The sequence below is a fragment of the Mustela nigripes genome, chromosome 5 (assembly GCF_022355385.1).
Source record: "Mustela nigripes isolate SB6536 chromosome 5, MUSNIG.SB6536, whole genome shotgun sequence".
In the NCBI taxonomy this organism is placed as follows: Eukaryota; Metazoa; Chordata; class Mammalia; order Carnivora; family Mustelidae; genus Mustela; species Mustela nigripes.
The window spans coordinates 66,304,850-66,328,717 of record NC_081561.1 but is presented as its reverse complement, the minus strand read 5'-3'; the positions used below and the strand labels follow the sequence as shown (position 1 = coordinate 66,328,717).

The window sequence follows — 23,868 nt, the reverse complement described above, 5'->3', positions numbered from 1 at the left end:
ATCTGGGGGGACCACAGGAAGGAATCAATGGAAAAAATAGGATTCTAGGGCAGAGCAACAGGAAGAAAAGTTGCCCCCACCCCCACCAGTGGTCAATGCTCGGGGGAAACCACAGTGGGCTGGAGAAAGATCACATGCTGGGAGACAGACATGCCTCTGAAAGGCCTTCCTTCTCTAAAGAAATGGTGCCAGCCAGGCCCGGCCCGCTTACCTAGCTCACCTTGGTGATTCAGCCATCTGAAGTGAGAATGGGACCTCAGAGGCCTCAATCGGTGGTCCCTCACAGGACGCCCACACAGGCATGCTTCTGCACCCCGAGGGACCAAAGATACACAAAGGAAACTGCCCTCAAGTCAATGGCTACTAGGGCCCCTGGGGAAAACTGGTTCAGTCAAAGCACCGGGGGTGGGGGGACTTCCCTGGGGGTGACCCACCCCAAAGTCACCAGAACCCCAGCTCTCCAAAACCACTCCCTTAGAGCAAGGGCAGAGAAACACTCGGGGAACCCAGCTGGACCCCAACTGGTACTCAGACCCCATCAGATGGAAAACCAGAGGTCCCCAGAGGAGTTCCATCTGTAAGTTCTGCCAGTTTTATAAACCTGGGTGTTGGGCAGATGCAAATTAAGGGAGCTGTGCCTTTTCCAGAGAAGGCAGAGCTGTCTTAGGCTGGGCCAACTCTCCCCCTTCTGCTGTAACACCACGACCACGATGCCAAACAACTCTCGGCACAACCTGAGACTGTCATGGACAAGCGGGGCTGAGCCAACAGGGATGCGGGGAAAACTTTCTGACGCCAGGAGGGGTGTGGGTGGAAGTTTCTGATGCATGGGAGGGCATCACAGGCACTGCCTTCCTGCTCGTAGGCCTATGCCCTTGCTGTTGCTCTGTAACCTGGCACCCTGACCTTGTCTGATTCACGGGATCCTCCAATGGCCTCCCCCACGGCTGATCTATGCCAAGGCCCAGCACTTCTCATCCCCAGGCTAAGCCACCTGTGACCCCTTCTCACACAAGCACAGGGGCCGAGGAGGACCCCACGGACAGCTGCTACAGTCATAAAAATAACATGCTCCCCACCAAATTCCAAATCACCACCAATACATTTTATTTGAGGGAGGGAGACAAGGTCAAATCTTATCGGGAACTTTTAAACCGAATAGTATGAGAGACAGCGGCCTGCCTAACTTCTGGGCATTGACAAGTGCGCAGGGAAGCATATCCCACACCTAAGTCCTTACCATGGAACTGACCAGAGGAGCGTTTGAGGAGGGAGACACATTCAGAGAAGTCACATGATTTCCTTTCAGAAGGTGCCACCTTCGTGTCAGAGGAGTAGTGTTGAGAAACATGAAGGTAGTACCTAGCGGGAGCTTCCAAGCACAGGCCTGGACATGATGATGGCCTCGTGCAAGGGGCCCAGGCCCTATTTACAAAGCAGAAGAGCAGTGCTCGCAGCTGAGCTGCAGGATGATGGCTGGGGCTGTCGTGGATATGAGTGGGGTGGGGAGTGGGATCTGACCCAGTGAGCCTTTTCCCATTCTAGCTAGGCCTTCGTGAGCCACTCTCTGGCCCCTTGCACAGGGCAGACTCGGCAAATCTGTGAAGGAAGGGGGTTCTGCCTCAATTCTCCAGCCTCACCCGCACCTTCCCAGGTCTAACGGGTAACCCATCCCCTGGGGGCAGTCTCCCCCCAACCTCCTCTCCTGGACAGATACACGGCAAACGTGGAAACCAAAGCCCTGCTAGCTGGAGCACAATGAGGTGTTGCTGGGTCGGACTCATCTAACAGGTGCCCGAGATGACCACACCCCACCTGTGGTGGCCAGGCTGAGACACTGTGTTTTTTTCAGGGGATTCAGGTTACTCCAGAGCAAAGCACGATCCTGAGGACACCCGGCGGAAAAGCAAGCTGGAGCCGCGGAAAAGCTGGCCCTGGATTGGAAGGAACGGGTGAGTCAGTGACCAGGGAGGTCACACTTCTCGTCCCGCCCCAGGGCAAGGCCAGCAGGAGCCAAAGCAGGGGACCAGCAGCTCAAAGACCCCAGGATCGGGGGTGGGGGCGTAGGCTGGCAGTCCTAGAGGGCAAGGTCAGAATATGCCCTGTACTGAAGTACGAGGGGTCAGTTCAGTTCCCATCGAAGTGTGACCAGTGTCGCTGGGGCTAAGAGGAGACTTGTTGCCCTTCTGGCTTCAGAGACTTCTGGGACTCCCCAATGCCCACAGGACATGAAGGAAGGAGCCCTGACTCAAGCTGCTGTGAAGAACGGGGTCTGCCTCTTGCCCCCACTGCTTCCCTCCCATCCATCCACTTCTCAGCCCTGAGGCCTGTTGGGGTGCTGGTTTGACTTCAAGGCAAACCAAGGCTAGGCAAGGCAAGGGTCTGCCCTGCGCCAGACGCCTTCATCTGTGACCTCTGGGACCAAGGGCTCCAGGCCGGCAGGAGGGTGCTTGGGCAGAGAACACAAAATCCCAAGACTGGCACCCACGCCACGTGACCCAGCTCAAGCCTCAGGTTCTCCCTGGCAGTGGGGATGTCTTGCAGAAGCGATGGGTTGGCCTCAGACACGGCAGCCAAGTTACTCAAGGGCTAAAATATTGGGCTTCACCACCTACTCTGTGGGCTCCCTCAGAGTTCTCCTTCTCAGAATCTTTTAAGAGTTGAAGAAAGGGAGACTGTCTTTTGCAAAATCTGTAAGTAAATTCAGATCTAGCGCCCTCCCATCCTTTCTAAAATAAAGTGAAAATTTAACGAAAATGCCTTAAACCAGGAGTCTGTATTCTTAATGCACCCTGTGACAACACTGGGCCCCGAGACAATCTCTCATCTTTCCACACAATGCAAAGCCCTCAAAACCATCTGACCTGACTGGTGTGGGGGAAGAATGGCGGGGGGTGGGGGGGAAGACATGCTTCTGTTGGGAACTTGGCTTACCTGCACGCTCAGGTATTTCCAGCAGTGGATCCAAGACTTGAACACGGGGGAGTACGGGGGAAGCCCGGCCTGCAGCCTACCCAGGAAGGAGAGCACATCAGACCCACTGAATGGGGGGAGATGGCTCAGCCAAGGAGGAGAGCTTAAGGTACGTCTTGGAGCTGCCACCACCCACATCCCCGAATCACAGGTGCAGCCTGGGGCGGGGGCGCAGTGAATCCCAGAGGATGCGGGTGGTGGGGGTGGCCAGCCTATGCACAGACCAGGCAGGAGAAAGCAGAGCACCGGGGACAAGCTGAACTGGATGCCCTGCCCCCCACAGCCCCGCCAGACTGCCTGGAGGAGGGGCGCACACCTACCCGCAGTTGTTCACAGCCATGAGGTCACCGACCAGCAGGAAGGGGTAGGTCAGCATGCTCACTGCAATCTGAAACCCAAGGAGACCGGAGTGGCAGTGACCCCACAACCACCGTTCCCGACTCAGGGAGCAAGGGCATACTGTGCCAATACCCTACACCCGGGCCTGCCTCTAGCCATCACCAGAGACAGCCTCCCAAGCCCCACTAGGGCCCGCAGGGAAGGAGAAAGGGCAGCTGGCTGAGCCGCTGGCTTGACTTACCCCCATCACAAATTTGGTATAGCTCCGGATGGCCAGGGCCTGGCTGAACTGGAGACAGAAAGGAAGACCAGTTTGTTACGGGCACTGTGGGCGGCCCTTCAGAGAAGCACTCTGGCCCCATGCTGCCTGGTCTGGGGCCCCCCAACCTGACCCCATACACTGGCCTCACACCCTGTCTGGGCTCGGGGTCCCCTCACACCACAGCAGATATGGTGTTCCCTTCTAGGGCCCTGTCAGTGGCTTTGGTGGCCTTGGAGCCAGAGCCAGAGCCAAGAGAAGGCCTGAAAGGCAGAAGCAGGGGGAGCAGAATAATAGGACTCCCGAGACCCAACCTGAGATGGCAAGGAGCAGAGGTGCAGACCCCGTTAAGTAGGATCATACCAGCTGCTGGCCTGTGCACCCCACTAAGCTGTGAGTTCCAAGGGTCTGGCCTGTGTCTGCCTTGATCAGTGTCCAGGGCTCAGCACACACTTGGTGCTTAGTTAAGTGCTTACTGAGTGAGAAAACAGACACCCACCCAACTCCCCAGATGCAGAATCCTGGTCTTGCAGCAAAAGGGGAGGGGAAACTCTCAACTTGTGGCCATCCCCTACCTTACCAAGCTCTCATCCACTTCGGACCCCAAACATCTGAATCCTACTTTGCCTAGAAAACAGCCCCTCTCTAGGAAGGGGGACCTCCCTGTGCCTCAGCCTCATGCCACATGGCCATCCCAGCCGGTGGACACCCTGCAACCTTGGATGCAGCCTTGTCCAGCCCTCTGTGGGAACGGCAGCCTCATCTGAGCCTTTAAGCCACACACAGAAGAGCACCTGAAAACCTCTTTCCATAAAGCTGGAGAAAGCCAGTCAGCTGTGGGACACCACACCCCCCAGGGCCCCAGCCTTGCTGTGTATGTGATGGCAGCAGCTCCCCCATCCATGAGGCCCTGAGAAAGGGGCAGACCCTGGGTATGTGGGAGCTGATCTCCAAGGAACCAGCTGAATTTGCCAACACTGAAAGGCCAACAGGACTCACCTACCCAAGTCAAATGACCAGACCCAACTTCCCGCTGAGCAGAGGGCTCTCAGCTAGGGTGGGGACATTCCTCACCACACAGACACATACCCAGACACAGACACATACAGACCATGAGCCCCCACCCCACCCCACGAGGTGACTCTGATAGACAGGTCCCCAGCTCGCTTATCCTCCTGGGGCTTGCAATCGCGCTGTTAGAATGTCTAGCTCCCAGGAATCTCCTGCCCATCTGCTCCCAACTCGTCCTGGTTCAGGCCGAGCCACTCAATCCATCAGGTCTCTAGATACCTTTCTTAAACAAGCACCTTTTAGCATCTCAAAACTAACGCTTCCCTGTGACTGACGCAGCCTGCTAAGGACTGTGCAGACCAGGCTGTATAGATAGACCACTGCTACCGAAAGCGTGGGGTACATCTGCAGGGACACTTCCCAGGCGACCTAGAAAGCCGGGAAAGACCTAGTCCCAACCCTGTTGATTCCTAGCCAAGTGCTTCAGGAGAGCCTTTCAATCTCTGGATCTCAACTTTTTACCAGTAAAATGGGACATTACACCTGTACTGTTCCCTTCACAACTGGGGTGCTGTTGGGATCAAATGTAATATTCACATAAGCATAAAACATCAAGCAAAAGTTAAAGGGTTATGGGCTAGTCTGTATCCTGATTTCTGGATTCACTGCTGGGTCATCACCTTGGAAAAGCTGGAGTCTGTTTTATTTCTAAAGCTGCCCAAGGAGGGGCACTCCATGAACTCCTCCAGGTCTGGTTACAGATCTTGAATCTCCTCTCTCTTGAGCCCACTCTCCTCAGAAGCAAAGCTGACCCCAGCACAAGAGGTCCTTTTAGGGGGCGCTTGGGTGGCTCAGTCAGTTAAGTGTCTAATTCTTATTTCAGCTCAGGCCACGATCTCAAGTGTCCTGAGAATCGAGCCCCCTGTCAGGCTCCGAGCTCAGTGGGGAATCTGCTTGGGACTCCTTCCCCCTCTGACCCTCCCCCAACTCGTGCGCGTGCGTGCTCTCTCTCTCTCTCAAATAAATAAGTCTTTAAAAAAAAATAAAGGGGGTCCTCTTGGACCACTCCCCAGAGACCCTCTCTAGCCCTAAGGGCCTGGTGCTAAGGATCGCAGGGTCCTGAATCTGCCCCAGACCCTGGGTATCAGCAGTACATGGAAAATTGACAAGTCCTTGTTCCAACCAACCTGGGAACCTGGATTCTGGTCGTTTCCCAGCCCCCCTGGGGTGTCACTCACGCTGTCATCCACCAGGTAGGCATTGATGAAGTGGGCCAGCAGGTTACAGCCCCACAAGAATACCACATCTCCCAGGAGGTGAGGGATTAAGCCGCTAAAAAACAAGGTGAGCAAAGATAAGCTGGGGGAGGGAGGGGGCCATTTCTTGGGGGCTCCATGCCCAGGAAGGAGACAAGGATGTTCCAAGCTCAAAACATCAGCATATCCAAAGTCCAGCCTCAGGAAAACAGCCTCCAGGGGCCATGTGGGCCAGCAGCTAGCCACACCAGGAGGGAGGGGTTCTTTTCTTCATGGGGGCAGGGTGTTGTCACAGGCCACATCTGAGGCCACAAATTAGTTTAAAGTCTCACAAGTGGTTTTCTAACCACAGAGATATGAATGTTGCTAAATCTGGGATTTTCAAATGCAGATTAGGAAATAGCGTCTACACATTTATATTTTCTCCTGGACTCTTCACCTAATCCACTCCCACAAAGCACTTGGCTTGATGCATCTGTAGTCTTCACCCCTAGAATGTTCCACTGAAGACATTCTATACAAGCTTCTGCAAGGAGGGCTGACTGTTAGAAGAGATGGCCTTCAGAAGAAACAGCCCTTCAAATTGCTACAAAAGACCCCGAAAATACAGGCAAAAGGCCAGACGGAGATCAATGAGTCCTGCGTGCTGCTGCTGTTTCTTTCAATGTGTTTGTTTGCTTGTTTAGATACAGAGTGACCTGGAAAACTCTCCAGGAGAAGAATGGCTATCTCTTGGGAGGTGTGGCAGAGAGTTCTGAATATGCGCAACTCTTATTTCAAAATATTTGAAGAGTTCAAAAGGATATGCGCCAGGATGGAACTAGAGGGTATTATGCTGAGCGAAATATGTCAGAGAAAGACAATTATCTCTGATATGCTCTCTCTGATAGGAGGAATTTGAGAGGCAGGGTGGGGGATTTGGGGGGTAGGGAAGGAAAAAACGAAACAAGATGGGACCAGGCAGGGAGACAAACCATGAGACTCTTAATCTCGGGAAACAAACTGAGGGTGGCCGGGGGTGGGGGGTAGAGAGAGGCTGGTTGGGTTATGGACACTGGGTAAGGTATGGTCTACGTGAGTGCTGTGAAGTGTGTAAACCTGGTGATTCACAGACCTGCACCCCTGGGGCAAATAATACATTATATGTTAATAAAAATAATAAAAAAAGAATATGCGCCACACATCGAGGTGATAAGGGATATGAAGAAACTGAAACTTCTCTAATGCAGTGGCCAATCTTGATGCCTCCACCTGTGCTCAGACTAACCACTCACAGGCGTTCTGAGGCCTTCTCAGTGTGGGAACACGTACAGGTGTCACCTGGACCACACACATGTGAAGCACAACAGAACCCGATGAGCAGGCATGTGTCAAATCAGAATCCCTTCATACCTGGGAAGAGGGCTCTATACAGTGAGTGTGAAAACAACCAGAGGTGGTGACATGTCATTTTATGTTCTGATGTACCCTTTAGGCACACATATACTTATTCACATAGGCTTATATGTATGCATATGTATGTGTACATATATATGTATGAATATAAGAGTGTGAATGTAGGGGGGCCTGGGTGGCGCAGTGGGTTAAAGCCTCTGCCTTCGGTTTAGGTCATGACCCCAGGGTCCAGGGATTGAGCCCCACATCGAGCTCTCTGCTCAGCAGGGAGACCGGTTCTCCCTCTCTTTCTCCGCCTGTCTCTCTGCCTACTTGTGATCTCTGTCTGTCAAATAAATAAATCAAATTCTAAAAAACTGTGTGTGTGTGTGTGTGTGTGTGTGTGTGTGTGTGTGTGTATCAAGGCCTGGCGGTCCCAGCACTCCTGACATGGAGGACCAGATCGTGCCTCGCTGTGGGGGGCTGACCTCTGCACTACAGGATGGCTAACAGCATCTGGGGCCTCTACCCACCAACTGCCAATTGTGACAACCAAAAGCCATCTCCAGACATTTCCAGCATCTCCTGGGGGCAAAACCCCCTCCTGGTGAGAACCATATACACACATGTGCACCTACATGGTCATTTCTTGGTTAAGTGAGACCCTATATAGAAATACCTGACCAACTACAAACCACAGTGAATGAACAGGGAACCCCATTATCCAGTATGTTACGTACATAACAGCATGTTGGTCCCAGCCCAGACCTTAACAAGGCAAAAACAAAAGACAGCTGTCCAGCGTGGCTCTGGGATCTGCTTGTCGTTTGTTCCATCTGGACATGCTCTTTTCAGTATAAGCTTTCTGTTTTACAGGTGACCTGAGGTGGGCATGAGACACCCAGGAGGGCGGGGGTCTGTGGGCCTTGGGAGGCGATGGGCCCCTGCTGATGGCTGCTTGGCACAAAGACAGGCCCAGCAGAGTGACGTGTCCTGACCTTCCAGAAGCCGGAGATCAGATCATTTCGTGCAACACCCACCATGTTAAACACAGTAGCCCAGCTCAGCGAGATTAGCCGGCTCCCATCCCCAGCGCCAAGGGACAGGGTCTGGCAGAGGGCCAATCAGTCTGTCTCCCCACCCCCCGCCCATCCCAACCCCGTGTGCTGGACAAACAGTACCATGTCTGTGCGAGCCGTGATCTGCAAAGGGCCGAGCAGCTTTGGTCCCGGTAATCCGTGGCTCACACATGCCACGGAGCTCTACGGAGCCGGAATGCAGCTGCGCGGGAGGGGCAGAGCCCTGTGGTTAGTCTGAGTCTGGCGGCTATGGCCTGAGAGGTTGAGAAGGTATCTGTTAGTAGAGCCATGCCACGAGGCCAGCTATGGGGTACAGAAACTCACGTACACAAAGAATCCCAGCAGACCCTCCTCTTTGAAAATCTTCCCGATGGAGCTCAGCACACCACTGTGAAGAAGGGAATACAGGGATATGAGGTCCCCCAGTCACCTTGGAGCTCAGCCCCTGGTGAAGTGGGGAGCCCACCATACTGCTTAGAACTGAGCCGGCTAGTCCTGGCCTGGATGGGGACGTGGGTGGGTTGGGGGAAGGCTGTTACCAGGCAGAACCCAAGCAGCGAAGACGAGAGGGTGTTTGTCTCAGAGAGAGGGGTATTTACAGTTCAGAGAGATGGGAAAGCCTTCACCCCAGGAGAAGCCTAGCGGTTCCCTGCTGCTGCTTTCTGGGGATCTGGTGGAATTTGGCCATTAGGCTTCCAGTCTGGGCTACTGCAGACAACAGCCTTTCTGTCTGAAGCAGCATTCTGGCAGAGAAGGCCTGCATGCCCGACAGCGGGATACCAGGAGGGGTAGCAAGTGGGGACCCACTTGCCCATGGGGCAGAGAAGGAACAGGGGGCCCTGCAGGAGACCCTGGAACCAGATAGCCCAGATGCAGCCTGGGAAAAGGCACCACCCTCACCCCCAACCCCCAGCAGCTCAGAGATCAAAGGACAGGCTGCTGCCTTAGGTATGAAATGCAAAGGAGGTTCAAGAGCTGCCTCTGGGACCTGGGGCTAGTGATGCTGAGCAGCCTGTCCTACGTGGACCTCCTCCAAAGCCTAGGCAGCAGGGGAAACCTAAAAGAAAGCTGGAGATGGTGGGAGCCAAAGCCCTAGTGCTAGGCTGCTCCCGGACCCCTGCCTTGCCAGGCCCCACAGCCCTTCTTCCTGAATGCAGCTTGGCCCACCGGGGCTCTGAGCTACATCCTCCCCTCCCGTTCCTGTCGACCACCATTACATTTCAGTTTGGGACAATAGGCCAATTTTCCCTAGTCAACCCAAAATGGGGCCATGGCAGTGGAACCACAGGATGGCTGTAGAAACAACAGAAACCAGGAACTGAGAATCTTAGGAAGGGTCCCAGAGACTGTCCTCCTGCCATGTGCCTCTAGCCTCCTCCCACTGTCCTGCACTGAGCTTTAGGGGGCCAGGTTGGGTAGAACTGCCACAGGGGAGGGCTGCGGCCCCACAGCTACATCCCCACAGCTCCCAGCTCAGGGCCGGGCATAACAGATGCTGGGTGAGTACTGGTGAACCACTGAGAGGATGGGCCCACGCCCACAGGGGGAAAGCCTCTTAGCAGAAAATGAAATGAGCTAAATGGTTTAGGGCATAAATGAGGATCCAGGAGGGAACCCTAGCTCAGTCCCGAGGGGCACAATCTGAGCCAGCTCTGCTCCCACTGACCCCCTCTGCAGGGCTGCCAGAATCAGCCAGGGCAGCCCTGGACACGCGATGGAGAGGAGCAAAGGTCCGGGACATCGACCATGGCAGCCCCTGCCATGTTCCCCTGAAGCTAGCATGAGACCGAGGACAGAAGAGGGACAGCACCTGACCCCAGCGCGGCCTGTCCCAGCAGACTCTGAGTGGCCGCTCCTACCAGTTCTTTAGAATCACCCACCTGTACTTGGCCTCCCGTCCCACAAATTGGACCATGCAGCGCATTGAGATGACTGAGGAAAAAGAAACACACAAGGGTGACATGGTGGCCAAAGCCCAGGGCAACCCAGTGTGTGTGTGTGGTGGCGGGGGGGTTGCCCGCTGCCGTGGCCACCATGCATGGCCTGTGTCAGTGCAGGAGGGCAGGAGGGCCTCAGGGATTCCCATCACACCCCATGACCACGGCATCCTGTTTCTTCTGCCCAGGAGGGCCCTGGCTCCCTCTGGACAGGACTCCCTGCCAATCTCTCCTCAGTGCGGTTCCAGGAAAGGACCCCCACACGACTGTACTTCCCAGTGATCCACCACCGCCTGCCTGGCTATGGCCCATGAGGGGTTACCCCACAGTGAAGCCGTCTCCCCTGGGGTGGCTCACCATGCAGGGGGTGGGCCAGCATGCGGGACACACACTGCATCATCATCTCGTAGGAGGTCTGGAAGAAAGCAGAGGGTGGGGACGTGGTTTGCCCTCTCTTGGGACCTGGCACTCCCGGGGAACCACAAGCTCTTCCAAGGGAAAAACTGGGATCCCACAGCTCCCGGTGGGGTCAGCCAACCTGGGATCACCCCACTTATCAGCCAACCCCCCCTTCCCTCCACCGAGGAGTGCTACTGGGTCTTGCACTAGACCCCATGGTAGCCAAGAGGCTTTCTGGTATTCTTTACGGTGTACGGACAGGGTTCCTTCCATGTCCTACCCACATGTCCTAGCCACATGTGTGTGAGTGCGCACGCGCACGCGCACACACACACGAGGAGCCAAATCTGTGTCTCTTCAATGACCCGGCCCACTCTGCCGTGAGAAATAATGAGACTGCCCTCCCAGGGCCCCTCCCTCTCCCAGCTCCAGATACCCACCTCTTTCACTACTTTCTTCAGAGAAGTCTTCATGTCATCCTTGTTGGAAACCTGCTCAATTTCATCTGGAGGAAAAACCTGAGATACAAGAAACAAAGGAGTGGGGCACGTGGCTGGCTCCGTCGGACAGCATGAAACTCTCAATTTCAGGGTTGTGAGTTTGAGCTCAAGCCCCACATAGGCGTCATGCTTACTTAATTAAAAACAAAACAAAATAAAACAAAGGAGGGCCAAAAGTAAAGTACAGCTATATCTTTTAAATGTCATACTTAAGAGACAGGGATAGCAGGAACCAGCTCCTGCAATTTTCCCTGCAGCTGGGTCCACCTCCAATAACTCCAGGGCTGGAGCTCCAGGGGCTGGGGGAGAGCCCCTGCCGGCATGGTGTCACGGTTGTGGGCAAGCAGGAGGACTATGGGGCAGGATACTTCCCAATCAAGGAGACACAGTCCTGGGCCACCAGGGTGTAGAGCCCTGGCTACGGTGCACACAGCCACCTCTGGGGTTGGCAGGGAACTTGGGGGAACCTCAGGCAACTGCTCCTGGCTTCACCTCAGGCTCACCTTCTTCATACTGCCCCTGGTCACCGTGGAGAGGGCGTTGGACATCAGTCGGGGGCTCAGGCCTCGGAAGAGCCCTATCTTCCCATCCACCTGCACGATGTACTTGGCTATAAGAAAGCAGAGATGGCCGCATCAGATTTGGGGCCAGACGAACTCACTCCACATCACACTCACTCCCAGACCAAATGTGTCCTATTCCTCGGTCACAGAAGGAACAGCTTTCTATCCAAAACTCCAGAAGCAATTGGGCCCCAACTCCAAAGTCTTCTCTAGCCCATTTCTCTGGGTAAAACCTTCAGAATGTGTTTTCAACCAACAAAGTCACATATTTTAACTTTGAAGAAATATTTGGCTAGCTGGGATATGGTATTTTAACGCAGCAACTTCGGCGCTACAACCCAGAACCCACTTCTGTTGCTCATAAAAAATGTTTCTCTTGGGACGCCTGGCTGGCTTGGTCAGGGGAGCATTCAGCGCTTGATCTCAGCTTCATGTGTTCAAGCCCCACACTGGAAAAATAAATTAATTTTTAAAAAAATGTTTTCCTTGGGGGCAAGAAAACAGAAAAAGGCAGAGAGTGCCCACAGGCAACGATGAAGTTTGCAACCTAAGGGAGGAAGAAAGGGAAAAAGGAACAAACAGAATCCCCTGAGCACACCATGGAGAAGGCCGTCCTCATCCTGTCACTGTCACTGTGCTGCACCCAGGCTCCCACCTGGTACACATTAGCATTTATGAATCACAGCAGGGGGTGGGGAGAGTAGGTGGGGGTGGGGGGATGGGACAAAGCTAGTGGAGAAATAACCAAAACAGGCACCAGTGAACTGTTCTATAGAAAAAAACATAAGCAGTCAGGGAACTTGGACCCTACCTGAATGAGTCAGTGCTTTTTTCTTTCTTTTTAAGATTTATTTGAGAGAGAAAGTGAGAGCATGTGAGGGGTCGGGGGAACAGATGGGGGCAACAAGCAGAGGAAGGACAAGTAGACTCTGCACTGAGTGTAGAGCCCGACGTCAGGTTGATCCCAGAACCGGAGATCATGACTTGAGCCAAAACCAAGACCATGACCTGAGCCAAAACCAAGCTTAACCAACTGAGCCACCCAGATGCCTCTAAAGATTTTATTTTTTTTTAAGTAACTTCTGCACCCAATGTGGGCCTCGAACTTCTAACCCCAAAATTGAGTCACGTGCTCTACCAACTGAGCCAATCACATGCTCTATCCAAAGTTCTATTATTTTAATATAAACTTTTAAACTATGTTCAAAAAGGTGATGTATTCTTTTTATTTTTTAAAGATTTTATTTAAATTTATTTGACAGAAAGAGATCACAAGTAGGCAAAGAGGCAGTCAGAGAGAGGAGGAAGCAGGCTCCCTGCTGAGCAGAGAGCCCGATGTGGGGCTCGCTCCTAGGACCCTGAGATCATGACCTGAGCTGAAGGCAGAGGCTTTAACCCACTGAGCCACCCAGGTGCCCCAAAGTGATGTATTCTTATAAACCTGCATACCTAGAAGAGAAGCTAGCAGAACTTTCTCCCAGATACCATGCTGCCCTCCCAGACCCAACTTCAGCTCCTTAGCACCACGCAGTGGCAGAAACCAGCAAAAGCGCCTTTCTCTCCACGGCAACATGTCTGCCAACCCAACAAATTCAATGTCACTGCTAGAATAGGCTTTCAGTGGGGCCAGAGAGCACCTGTTCCCTGCATATGTGGCTTTCTGAGATGAGCATGGGGCTGGAAAGAGAGGAATAGGAGGGGACCGGACACTGGGTGACATGGCAGGGTGCCCTGATTGACAGAGTGAACAGGCAGGAGGAAGGTTTGTTTTGGAGGAGGGGAGCTCCAGGCAGCAAGAGAGGCAGGCAGGATAAAGCCTCAGTGTGATCAAGAGTGAGTCACTTAGCCTCTTTCTATCCGATTTGGCCACCAGTAAAAAAGGAGAAAGGATGGGGTGCCTGGGTGCCTGAATCAGTTAAGCATCTGCCTTCAGCTCAGGGCATGATCCCCAGGGTCCTGTGATCAAGCCTTGCATTGGGCTCCCTGCTCAGCGGGAAGTCTGCTTCTGCTCCTTCTGCTGTTCCCCTCTCTTGGGCTCTCTGGCTCTGTCTCTCGCTGTCAAATAAATTAATAAAATCTTAAAGAAAAAAAAAAAGGAGTAAGGACCCCTTTCCCCCTCATCTCAGAGGTGATTTAGGAATAAGTAAGAGCAGAGAAAGGTATAAAATATCCCTACGGCCCAGCCAAGGCTCAGTCATTCCACAGTCTCTCTGCAGTCCCTGGAAAAAACTCTCCAGGCTATTACACCAAAGAACATCATGACAGCTGTGGCACTTTCCATCGCAACCTGGAGAGGAGTAGATGTTGTCTAGATAGGAGACAGCTGAGCCCCCTTGCTCTCACATGAGAGCAGGCACGGTTATCTTCAACTGCCCAATGGCTGTATGTTTACAGCATCTGGATGGAAACAACATTTCTCTACTCAGGGTGAGTGGGGGCACAGAACTCTGCTCATCTCTTCAAGATGCAAGATGTGGGTCAAGATCCCTTCACCCTGAGTGCTTTCGGGAAGCACTCTGTGACACGAGGAGAGGCAGTCTTGGTTCTGACCCTTGGTCCCTCGTACGGCCAGAGAACGCACAGAAGCCACCAGGAGGGGCTGGCAGCTCGCTGCCCCAGCTTCCCACAAAACCCGTGTTCACTCTACCCTATAGCTTCTCCATGCAACGGTCAGCGTGCCTGCCTACTTCTGTGACCTCCCCCTCCCCTTCCCAGACTGTTTCTATATAAAACCAAACATGAACACACTTTCCCACAAAATGACATGTCTGGCCTGGCCATGGGCTCCTCAACACCATGGTGGCAAAGTGGAAGAGAGCCGTGACATCAGATTCTGCCAACAGTGTGTGGAATTAAAAAGAAAAAGGCAGGGGGCGGGGAAGGGGTGCCTGGGCGGCTCAGTCAGTTAAACGTCTGTCTTCAGCTCAGGGCATGCTCCCAGGGTCCTGCATAGGGTTTTCTAGTCAGCAGGGAGCCTGCTTCTCCTTCATCCTGTGTGCATGCTCACGCTCTCTCTCCAGCTCTCATTCTCCTTCAAATAAGTAAAAAATACAAAGTAAAAAAAAAAAACTTCAAAAAAAAAAAGAGAAAGGTGACAGGAGGCAAAGTCCCAGGTTATCTGGCAGAGAGGTTTTCAGAGATCATTCTGGACTGACCAAACAGGTATGAAGAGCAGAAGTGGAGGAAGCCTGGGGCAGGGGGGGAGGTCATCAGCCCAACTGTGAACATGGAGAACGAGGGCACACTTAGCGAAGTCCGGTGAGGGTGGGCACTGGAAGACACTGATGGTGCGCTGGGACAGCCTGAGCCAGCTGGCGGCTGGAGGCCTGGGCATGAGCAGTAAGAGGCAGCCAGGTGGGCTCAGCAGCCCGGGCCGAGCTCTCCAGGGGTGGGCCTCTGGGAAGAGACCTCTTAGCCAGCAGAGCCACAGCAGGAACTATGGGATGCTTGACAAAGGGTCTGGATAAAGAAGATGCCACGGCTTCGCACACCAGGAGCACGGGGGCCAGCAAAGCAGTTTGCCAAGCTCCAGCGGCCGCTCAGGGCAGGCCAGAGGTGAACCGCAATGCCCTGGGCACTGGCTGCTCTGTGCCTAGTGTGGGAAGATGCTCGAGGAGGCCCCACCACCTGGGGAATGCAGGGGAAAGAGGAGGAAGGGAAAGAACCCAGGAAGCTGCTGGAAAAGGCCTCCTGCTGGCGTAGCAGCAAAGCAGAAACACTGGTAACAGGGCCAGAATGCTACGAAAGCAAAGGGAAACCTCCCTGGACTCCCATTTTCAGGCACAACTTGGGGTGGCAGGGATGACAGGGGCCAGTGTCCAGAAGCTACAGGCGGTGGAGCTGGACCAAAGCTATCCTGTTTACCTGCTCCCAAAGCTGTCTTGTTTACCTGCTCCCACCCTAGCGACCCAATGTCATTGGGCACACTTCAACCCCTTCCGCCCCCTGCCCATCGGACACGGGGTCACGCTCCCCTGCGTGTGCCCTGGGGCCAGCTGGGCCTGCTCCCGGCTGACGTTTTGTCTGTGTGGGCTTTCCGGCCTGGGAAGCAGACTCACCATAGGTGAAGAAGCTCGGCAGATAGAGGACCTTCCTCCCCAGCACATTGGTCCCAATGGTGGGGGGCATTGGCTCATGACCCACCTTCAGAATCAACAAACACAAAAAGGAAGGTCAGATTCCACTGTTGATCCGGCTCATGGCTGCTCATGCCCCCAGGCCTTTGCCTCTTCACCCACACATTCCAATGGTGCTCCTGTTGGGTATTCTCCATGGCAAAACGTACCAAAAATGTCATCGGCAGTCTAGAACCATCAGCATCACACAAGCTCTCAACCAATGGAAACGTCTAGTCCCAGACCACACCCTTACCATAATCCAAGTTGCCCTGTCCCCCAACATTCTCACCTTCAGATTCCAGACATTTCCAGTGCAGAAAGCCCCCAGGCCCTTTTATGTACTTTGAACTTTGAACCCTGCACTCATCTCAGAATAAATCTCAGGTAATTCCCATCTCTGGACTAACATTTCAGTCCAATCTCAATCCCAAAGGCACCAACACCCAAACACATTAAACCCCCATCTCAGTCCCGAACTTCAGATGGCCCACCTCCGAGTAAGCCACCCCAGGGTGCACCCCACACTCAAGTTCCTGACTGCCCCCACTGGAGAGGCGGACAAGTCTGTCCCTCTGGCTCCCAGGCACAGCAAACCGTTACCTCCAGTCCCGGATGCTCCTCAAACAATTCTTCATCTGTGTTCTAATCTTGATTACTTCATATCCCTGTGACACAATGACCCCTTCATTTCTGTAGGGCTATCGTAATTCTTGCTGTATAGATGCTGGTTATAATTATAGCACCCGTTAAACTCATGGGGGAGAGGAGAGGACACAGCCACCCACACCCCTTAGGGGTGGGGGTGTCTCTCCTGAGGTGTGAGGCCATTTATGATGCTGCCAACTGTTGAGGAGAGAGACTCTATGGCCAGGCAAGGTAGTTAGACCAGTACCTAAGAGTGGTGCGAGAAGTCCCCTTCCTGGGCAGGGGGCCAGAACACAGCCCTGTCCCTCACAGGAAGGCAGTCAAGCACCTGGACCAGAGCAGCTCTTTTTGGATGTAGCAGGGAACAGAAATGGCAAGGCTGGAGAGCTCTGCCTTAAAAACTGGACTAGGCATGCTTCTAGTGTTTTCCTGGTCCAATTTCGTCTCTTCTTTACCGTAGTCAAGTGTTTTGAAAGTTCTGGTTGTCACTTGGGGACGTCATTCTGAGCTACGTGACAGATCACTGACTGTACATGAAGAAACTCCTCCATGATAGCCACCTTCTTTTCGAAAAAATGAAATTGTAGCCCAGGGGAGTTGAAGGAAAGGGATGAGCCAGCTGACCCAAGCTGTTAGCCCTCCCCCTCTAGATCTTTCCCCATCTCGGACAAATGGTCGAAGGTGTCAGAACCTCCCCTCCTCACTGGAAAACCTTTAGTTTTGATTTTGTTCCTTCCATTGGTGCTATTCTCTTTCCACTCTCAACTCCAAGTCTGAGCTACTACTGTTCTGTTGCTGTCTCAGTCTAGTCACCATCTGGGGGTCCTAGCAATTCCACCTGCACCTTTAAATCTGCTGTGTCCCTTCACCCCAGAGCCCCCCAATCTGCCGAGTCTATTTAGCTTCCACCTGGGGTTATCAAAGGCACACATCTCAGCCCCATTCCCTCATCCCAGTTTCCCTTCTTTGTGCCCAAGTCACATGCAGCCTAGTTCATCCCCAGATCTTTTAAGCCAGTCCTCCCCGAGCCAGAGCTGCGGCTCTGCACCCGACACTGGCAGAGCCAGTTCCTCACCTTCAAACCTCCAACTCCTGAAACTTGACTTGGACGAACCCCGATCCAAGACTCCATGTTCTTGTCCACTTGATCTAGCCAACCCCTGAATCTGCCACTCCAATCCTGCCACTTGCCTGCCCCCAGACTGAGAGCTGCTGTTTTGCAAACTATGCCTGATTCCCAAGGTATACTTCACCCTGAAACATGTTACACTCAGCACGAGCTGGATTCAGATCACAAAGATGACCTCTGTCACCCCAACTGGGGGCACCATCCTTACCCATCCAGTTCTTTTCACCCTCTAGTCTCCCTCATACCCAATTCCCTCTTCAAATCACTCGTATTTCAATGCTCTTCTCACTGTACACCAAATCCACCATGAAGCCCCTCCTCACTCCGTTCCTGTGAAACCCCCTCCCCGCTCCCACCAATTCCTGATGTACTCCAGCATCCTCTATCCCAGAGACCCTCCTAGCTGCCACCCTAAAAACCCAGCCCTCACCCAATCTTGCTCTGTCAGATGAAAAACTCAGCTCCCGGTACCCTTGCTTCTCAGGTAACATCAGTTCCAAAGCCCCACTTTCTCTCCCAAGCCTGTAATCTCTACTGCTGAAAATGCAGCCCTAATTCCTTAAGAAAATCAGCTCCCAGATCATAACCAAATACCAGTTTCAATCTTCCCCCACCAGCTATTTTCAAATCTCTGTCACCGTAAGATGCCAGTCAGGCATCTTAGTGTCCCTGACTGAATCTCCTCATTCCTTGTCATGTTCCCAGTCAGACCTAAAAATCTACTGCTCCATTCCTTGGACCCCAGATTTCAACTGCTCCCATGCCAACTGTATCTCCCACTCTCTCAGTCCTGTCACAAAGACAGTAAATCTGGTGCCCATTCACTTCAACTCCAACCTCAAATCTTGGTTGGCCTCCATGTCAATTTTTACCCCCTCTATTCCTTCCCTTCCTCACTAGAAAATTCTAGGCGAAATCTTCAGTGATCAGTCGTGGCTGGAACCACCCCTATCTAAACAGTGCCCATCTCAGTTTTGTCCACCTAATTCTGCCAAATGCACTCCTTCCACCCGGCTTCCTTCCAGCTCAATCTCTCCCTTTCTCAAGCAGCCCACTTCATCTGCAAGGCCTTGCCCGCCACCACTATAGGCCAAGGGCCCCTACATGGCTCCATTCCAGAGTCGTCCTTCCTTGGCCTCAGTTTCTGCCAGCCTCTACCTATCCTGCCACAGTATGTTCCACCGGCCCCTTCTGCCCAATTCCAAAACTCCATAACCCATTCCCCCCCATACAAGGACTGTAAGTCCCATCTCCCGACCCCAGGTGTGACTTTCATTTTCTCTTCCAAATGCGTCACCTCTTTCCCCCTAAAAGCCTCCTCCTCCTCGGTCTCCTCTCCAGACAAATCGCCATCACACCCCTCCCCCATTGCGTCGCCCTATCTGTTCCCCTCCCTCAAAACGCGTCACCCTGACCCCTCCTCCCACCAAATCTGTCGTCGCCATCAAATCCAGAGCCCCCTTCTGCAAACGCAAAGCTCTCCCCTGCTAAATCCTTTGCCTTCGCCCTTTCCCACTAAATCCCCATACCATTAAATCCACCGTCTCCTCCCCATCGCCCCCGCTTCCCCGAGTCTGATGCCCTTTTTTCTCTCCTAAATTTTTGGCCCTGGCCTCCAGTCCTTTGTCCCCTCAAACAGCTTTAAATCCATCTCTTTCAAATCCCAAGCTCCTGCTACCCTCCCCCTTAAGTATGTGCTCTTCATCTAAATACTCTGTCTTGGCCCCCAATCCTCCTCCCCGCCCATTCGCCAAAACTTCCCGCCCCTCCCCCCATTTCTGTTGCTTCTTTACTCGCCCTAAAATGCTGCCCCTTCCCTCCTATTCTAAGTTCATGGCCTCCGTTCCTTCATCCTCCAAATCCCTCTCCCCATTCCTTCGATCCCTCCCCTGCACACACCAAAGTCCTTGTTCCTTCCATCCTCTCCCAAATCTGTCCTTTCTACCCCTTCGCCCCCTTTCCTGCACCCCCAAGTCCCTCAACGCTTCCTTTCTTCCTCACTCCTTCAGCCCACTAAACCTGCCGACATCGCCCCATCCCCAAATCCGTCGCCATAGATTCCCTGCCCCCATCCTCTTCCAGATCCCGGCCTGTCACCTTCACATCAGCCCCCACCTCCCTGCGGCGCCCTGGCCGCGCACCTGGATAAGCAGCTTCACGTAGAGCAGCGGGTGGCTGAGCGCCGTCACGCCCGCTCCCAGCGCCACGAAAAGAGCCTCGGTGGTCGGGGCGTTGTCCCCGGAGCCCAGGCCCCCGGACGCGCCGTCCATCCTGCGGGCAGAGGGCTGTGCCGCAGGCCGAGGGTGGCGGGGGTGTGCACGGTGTGCAGGCGGCGGATCGCGAGCCCGAGCCTCGACCCCCGCCGCCGCTCCACCGCGAGCTCCAGCTCCTGCTCCGGCTCCCGCCATCCCCGCGGCCCCGCCGCGAGCCCAGGGCGCCACTTCCGGGTCCGAAGCCCCCATGGCGCGGGGCGGCGAGGTCACTCCCCGTCACGTGACGGAAGGGCGTCCCGCCCCTAGCAGGCGTCAAGGGGCGGGGCGGGGCCGCACCACTCACGATTGCGGGGGAGCGCGGGTGTGTGGCGCGGCGAGTGGTACGCGCCGGATGTGGCCTTCGGGCGCAATTGGTGACTGACCCCACGCTGGGTTGCAAGCCGGGGCTCAAGGGGTCGCGGGCGGGCCGGGCCGGGGGTTCTGGAAGTGTGAAGCAAGCCGCCTGCCGAGGCGCTCCCCCGGGAACCCCCCCGAAGGCGGCGGGGGCGGGGCTCGACGGCTGTGCCAGCCAGACGCCCCCAGTACGGTCTGAAGCGCTTCCAAGCCCCCTCCCCGGCTTGGTGAGTTTTCTCCGCAGTTCTAGGCCCGCCCCTTTGCGGGCCGGAGCGCAGGCACTGACGCCGGCGAGGCCTCCTTCCCCAGTCGGAGCTCCTCCTAGCTCTCCAGTCTTGTCTTGCCGCTTTATCCTCCCCGCTGTGCTAAATTTAGGAGCCCTTTAGCTACTCTGGTCTCCCTCTTTTGTAGCTGAAGAAAGTTCCTTAGAGCCCACGGTTAGGAAAGTATTTTGTCCTAAAGTCTTTGAGTATCTCCCTCACTACGGGGTGAGTGTTTTAATCCATCTTTAAATGGGAGGATACACAGGCACTGAGTTGGGCAACGAAAGTCTAATATTTAAATGGGTAATGATAACTGGCCTTCAACTCACACTCGCTATATGCCAGGCATATTAAAGTGCTTTGCAACACGTTAACTCAAGAACGGTCGTGGAGGGGTCCCTTGGGTGCCTCAGTCGGTTAGACCTCCAGCTCTTGACTCTTGATCTCCGCTGACGTTTGGATCTCAGGGTCGTGAGTTCCAGCCCCGATGGATTCCATGCTGGGTGTGGAGACTACTTTAAAAAAAAAAAAAAAATCCTCGTGATAGCCCTGCAAGGAAGGTACTTATTACAGCAAGTACCCTGTCCCTGTTTGTAATCATGCCCACTCTCAGCCCCAACAACACTGCTGGGAGAGGAGGTTCTCAGTAAACGTTTATATGGAAAAAATTGAGTATCCCAGAGTCTGCAAGGACACAGCGCAGTGGGGGCATCTGGTATTTACTCTGTGTTCTTCGTGGGAAGGTTCTTTAGAATAGAGGTATGCCTTCTGACCCCTTGGTCCAGGCTTCCTGCAGGCTGCTCTGACTCTCTTCGTATCTTTCCCCCTAAAAGCCATCCCCCCCCCCCCCCACTTGCCACTCCTGACAATTATTACTCTATACATTGCCCACATCCAAATCCTGCCCATCTACGTCCCTCCCTTCTTCTCTCCCTTCCTTGGGCTCTCTTACCCAGGCTCTTTGTGGTCTCAATCACTACAAAGCTTTGTAGCCCTTTCAAGTTACACGTTTTCCTCTTCAAACACACTGTCATCAAAACTACCTTTAGCTCTCAGGAGCACTCTAAATTACTTCCCTTTGCCTGGATTCGGATTTAGCTTTCTTAACAGAAACCTTAAAATCAGGCTCATTCACAGCCTCGGGTAACATCGCAACAGCACACTAAGTCTCCACCTGGAAGTCAGGCTCTGGATGGGAAGAAGTGGGAGAGTGGGCTGGGAGGGGAGCTCCTCTCACCTTACTTCTGAAACTGTAACACAAACCTCCTTTTTGGGGCTTTTCCTCACCATCTTTCTCCACCTGTTTTTCCTTCTGAACTTGACTGGTGTTCACTGCTAGGCCTTTTACTCTGTCTCACATGGTCACCAACTTTTTGTGTGTATTTGTTCCTTTGAGTCTGTGCCTCCTGAAAGGCAGCTACATTGTGTTGCATTGTCTACAATGTAGCTGCCTTGCATTGTTTTGTATCTTCCTCCCCACCAAATAGGGGAATATGGGGACATACATACAGTAAATGTTGAGTAAGTTGGTTTTAAGTGTTTGAACAATTTCCCTAAGCAAAGGCATTAAAGTAAAAAATAGATCAGCCAAAGCAATTATATCTCTAGGGATCTGAGCAGAAGCAAATGCAAACTGCGCCACAACTCTATTTCTACAACCCAGGGCTCACAGGGACACCAAGAGGAACGGGAAAAAAGTCCTCACAGTAAAAAAAAAAAAAAAAAAAAAAAATTCCAAAACACATTCTATCATGAAAGTGAATGGGCAAAAGGAGGATTAGTACTCCCAGGAACTAGACATAATAAGGCAATCTGGAAGAGACTATAAGGGGGGGGGGGGTATTTATTTTCAAATGAAGGCAAAAATAGAGACTAGAAGTACTGGGGAAAAGGACAGTGTGAAAAAAGAACAGGGATATTTGAAAGGAAATCAAACAGATGATTTAGAAATGAGAAGTATACTTATTGAAATGATTGAATGAAAGAAAATCTTGCTCAGGGTTCCATCTACTAAGCAACCTAGAACTCTTACTTAGAGCTATACTTAAGTACTTACATTTAATAGTACTTAGAACTATAAAGCAGTGAGCTCTGGGCTGGATTAGTGGCCCCCTGTGGTCCCATGACCATCTGCAATTACTTACCAGGCAGCATTGTGGCTGCCTGCTTTCCTGTCTGTCTCTCTTGTTAGACTGTAAATTCCTTGAGAGCAGGACTGGCCTATTCATGCTGGCACAGATCCCAGCACATGGTAGAAACCTATCAAATGTTTTCTAGAAAATGAATCAATAAGCAAAAATACTTTAAAAAATTGTACAGGGGCATCTGGGTGGCTTAGTTGTTAAGCGTCTGCCTTTGGCTCGGGTCATGACCCCAGGGTCCTGGGATGGAGCCCCTGCTGGAGCAGGGGGAAGCCTGCCTTTCCCTCTCCCTCTCCCCCTGCTTATGTTCCCTCTCTCACTGTCTCTCTCTGTCTCTCTGTCAAATAAATAAATAAATACTTTAAGGTAGATAAATAAATAATTGTACAAAGTTATTATGGTAGCACCACTTACAGAATGAAAATTTTAGGAAGACCCATATGCCCCAAAGTAGGATCAAACAGCAGAAAATTAACAAGAAATAAGACTGCTGTAGACCTTGAGAACTGCCAAGTATATAAACCACCAAACCCTGGAGTCCTGTGGGGAACTATTGTTACAATGAAAAGAGAATACGAAATACTAAGTACCCATTGTTGCAGCTAGGTTGACATCTCCCTAACCTGGTTAGGACTGAATTTGACATGATGCTAAAGTCAGGCCTCACCCGGGGAGGGGCAAGGCACACCGGATACTGGAGAATTTACCCTGCTTTAAAGAAAATGGGGTTGTTCTAGATGTAGGCTCCCTGTTTACTAGTTCTGGGTGAGAACATTCTGGCCGCTGTCTCTGTTCACTCTGGGTGCGGGTGGGTGGGGAGCACCGGCCTTCCCTCTGTCATGGAGCCCTGGGGTTCTGTGCAAAGCAGGTTGGTTACCTTGCTGGTGTAGGGCTGCTTCCACCCAAGGAGTTAGAGGCTTCTAATTAGCTAGTAACTGCCCAGCAGTTCCTGTCTAAGAGGACTCTCTGAATTAGGGGAGCAGAGAAGCATGCTAAGAGAGAGCCACCCAATTCAGGAAACAACTCTTGTTCTAAAGTATGCCAAAAGAAGTTCCATTATAGCTGACCATCTCAGGAGTTCCAGCGTATTGTGCAGGTCACCAGGAATGTATGGGCGTGAGGAATCACTAAGCCTTCTGAAGGAAATAGGGGAGACAACTTTGGGACTAACAGGCCCCAAGGCCTTGGGATGAAATGCTTAAGAGCAAAGAGGGGAATTAGGGCCTCTGCACTGTGGGGAGATGGAGCATCTCATTGAGCTCATGCTCACACCGGT

General features: G+C 53.0%; 1 protein-coding gene across 2 annotated transcripts; it reads right to left on the bottom strand.

Moving 5' to 3' along the window:
* Positions 1-1,083: 1,083 nt before the first annotated feature.
* MTCH1 (mitochondrial carrier 1) lies at positions 1,084-20,078 on the bottom strand. Of its 2 annotated transcripts, none has more exons than XM_059400573.1 (12): positions 19,724-20,078; positions 15,749-15,833; positions 11,631-11,737; positions 11,068-11,145; positions 10,586-10,643; positions 10,172-10,223; positions 8,620-8,679; positions 5,821-5,914; positions 3,554-3,601; positions 3,294-3,361; positions 2,935-3,010; positions 1,084-1,934 (listed from the first exon to the last, which is right to left on the bottom strand). In XM_059400573.1, the coding sequence occupies exons 1-12, from the start codon at positions 20,042-20,044 to the stop codon at positions 1,863-1,865; spliced, it is 1,119 nt and encodes a 372-aa protein (XP_059256556.1). In that variant the 5' UTR covers positions 20,045-20,078; the 3' UTR covers positions 1,084-1,862. The 2 variants fall into 2 exon arrangements, with proteins under 2 accessions (XP_059256556.1, XP_059256555.1); XM_059400572.1 differs by having other exon boundaries at positions 5,770-5,914; positions 19,724-20,077.
* Between the last annotated feature and the right edge of the window lie 3,790 nt (positions 20,079-23,868).